The sequence below is a fragment of the Perkinsus marinus genome (genome assembly GCF_000006405.1).
Source record: "Perkinsus marinus ATCC 50983 genomic scaffold scf_1104296946202, whole genome shotgun sequence".
Lineage (NCBI taxonomy): Eukaryota > Perkinsozoa > Perkinsida > Perkinsidae > Perkinsus > Perkinsus marinus.
The window spans coordinates 1-994 of NW_003210960.1; the positions used below are offsets into that span (position 1 = coordinate 1).

The 994-nt window shown below is 44.3% G+C and overlaps 1 protein-coding gene across 1 annotated transcript; it reads right to left on the minus strand.

The window, feature by feature from the left end:
• Nucleotides 1–309: 309 nt before the first annotated feature.
• On the minus strand, nucleotides 310–592 carry Pmar_PMAR022562 (hypothetical protein; the record flags this gene model as incomplete). The annotated part of the gene is made up of 2 exons (XM_002779660.1): nucleotides 310–453; nucleotides 500–592. Coding segments are annotated over 2 exons (237 nt in total), but the record flags the coding sequence as incomplete, so codon positions are not given.
• Nucleotides 593–994: the final 402 nt, after the last annotated feature.

Genomic DNA, 994 nt, shown 5'->3' on the forward strand with positions numbered 1-994 from the left:
GAGGGCTGCTACGTCTTCCTGTTGGGGTATCACATACATGAGTAAAGACTCTTCGAGTTTGATTACTTATGAACTTCCGTACTCCATATTTGCAGATTGGTGAACAAGTTTAGCGATGAACTTTGAATAAGATTTCTATTTCACCACTCAGGACTACCATTCCATGATTGGAGAGGACAGTTTCGCTCAAGGTATCAATTTAGACGGACAAAACGACTCGCTACGTCTTAGGTCGGCTGATATAGTACTCAAGTATCCAAATTCCTATAATGCCAATGAGCTCGTATACCGGTCCGACATCCTTAGTACATCAGCTCCTCGGTACAGTGCGGCCACACCGTAGACATGTTTAATATCCTTCATCTTGTGCAACACCAGAGGCATCCGAATCTTCTGAACCTTTCGCATAGCCATCAACTCAGGGTCCTTGTACACCAAAAGCCGGGCATTGGCCTGAAGTTGGAGAAGTATACGGAGATCCACTCAAAGTAACTAATACCATGAACATAGGATAGGTGAGCAAAAGCGTTGGGGAAGGGACCAGGTCTTTGAAGAGCTGCTTCACTGTACTTCCGTCGTCGTATTTAGTCATTGAGACAAACAACAAACTAATCCCAAGATTGTCAAGTATTATCCTTGAAGGACACATACCAAGACTTCTTGGGTTGAGTCCAGCTACTATACTACGACCTATTCTCTAGCCGAACAACTCAAGGATTCATAATGGACCCTTGAGATCGGACGTCACTATCATTTACAGAAATGGGCCTACCATGAAGACTCACGGGTCAATCAGGATGAACCGTACCCGCCGTATGCCTCAAACAATGAGTACTGAATCAGATCTCGTGGGGTTTTACTATCGATTCACGTCACTTGGCAACCAAATTCCCCTTCGTGGCGAACCAAAGCCCAATCCTATCCTGCACTCATGTGCAAGTTACAACTTAATTGGTGTAAGAAGATTCCCAAAGGAAACAATCAGTGTCAATAT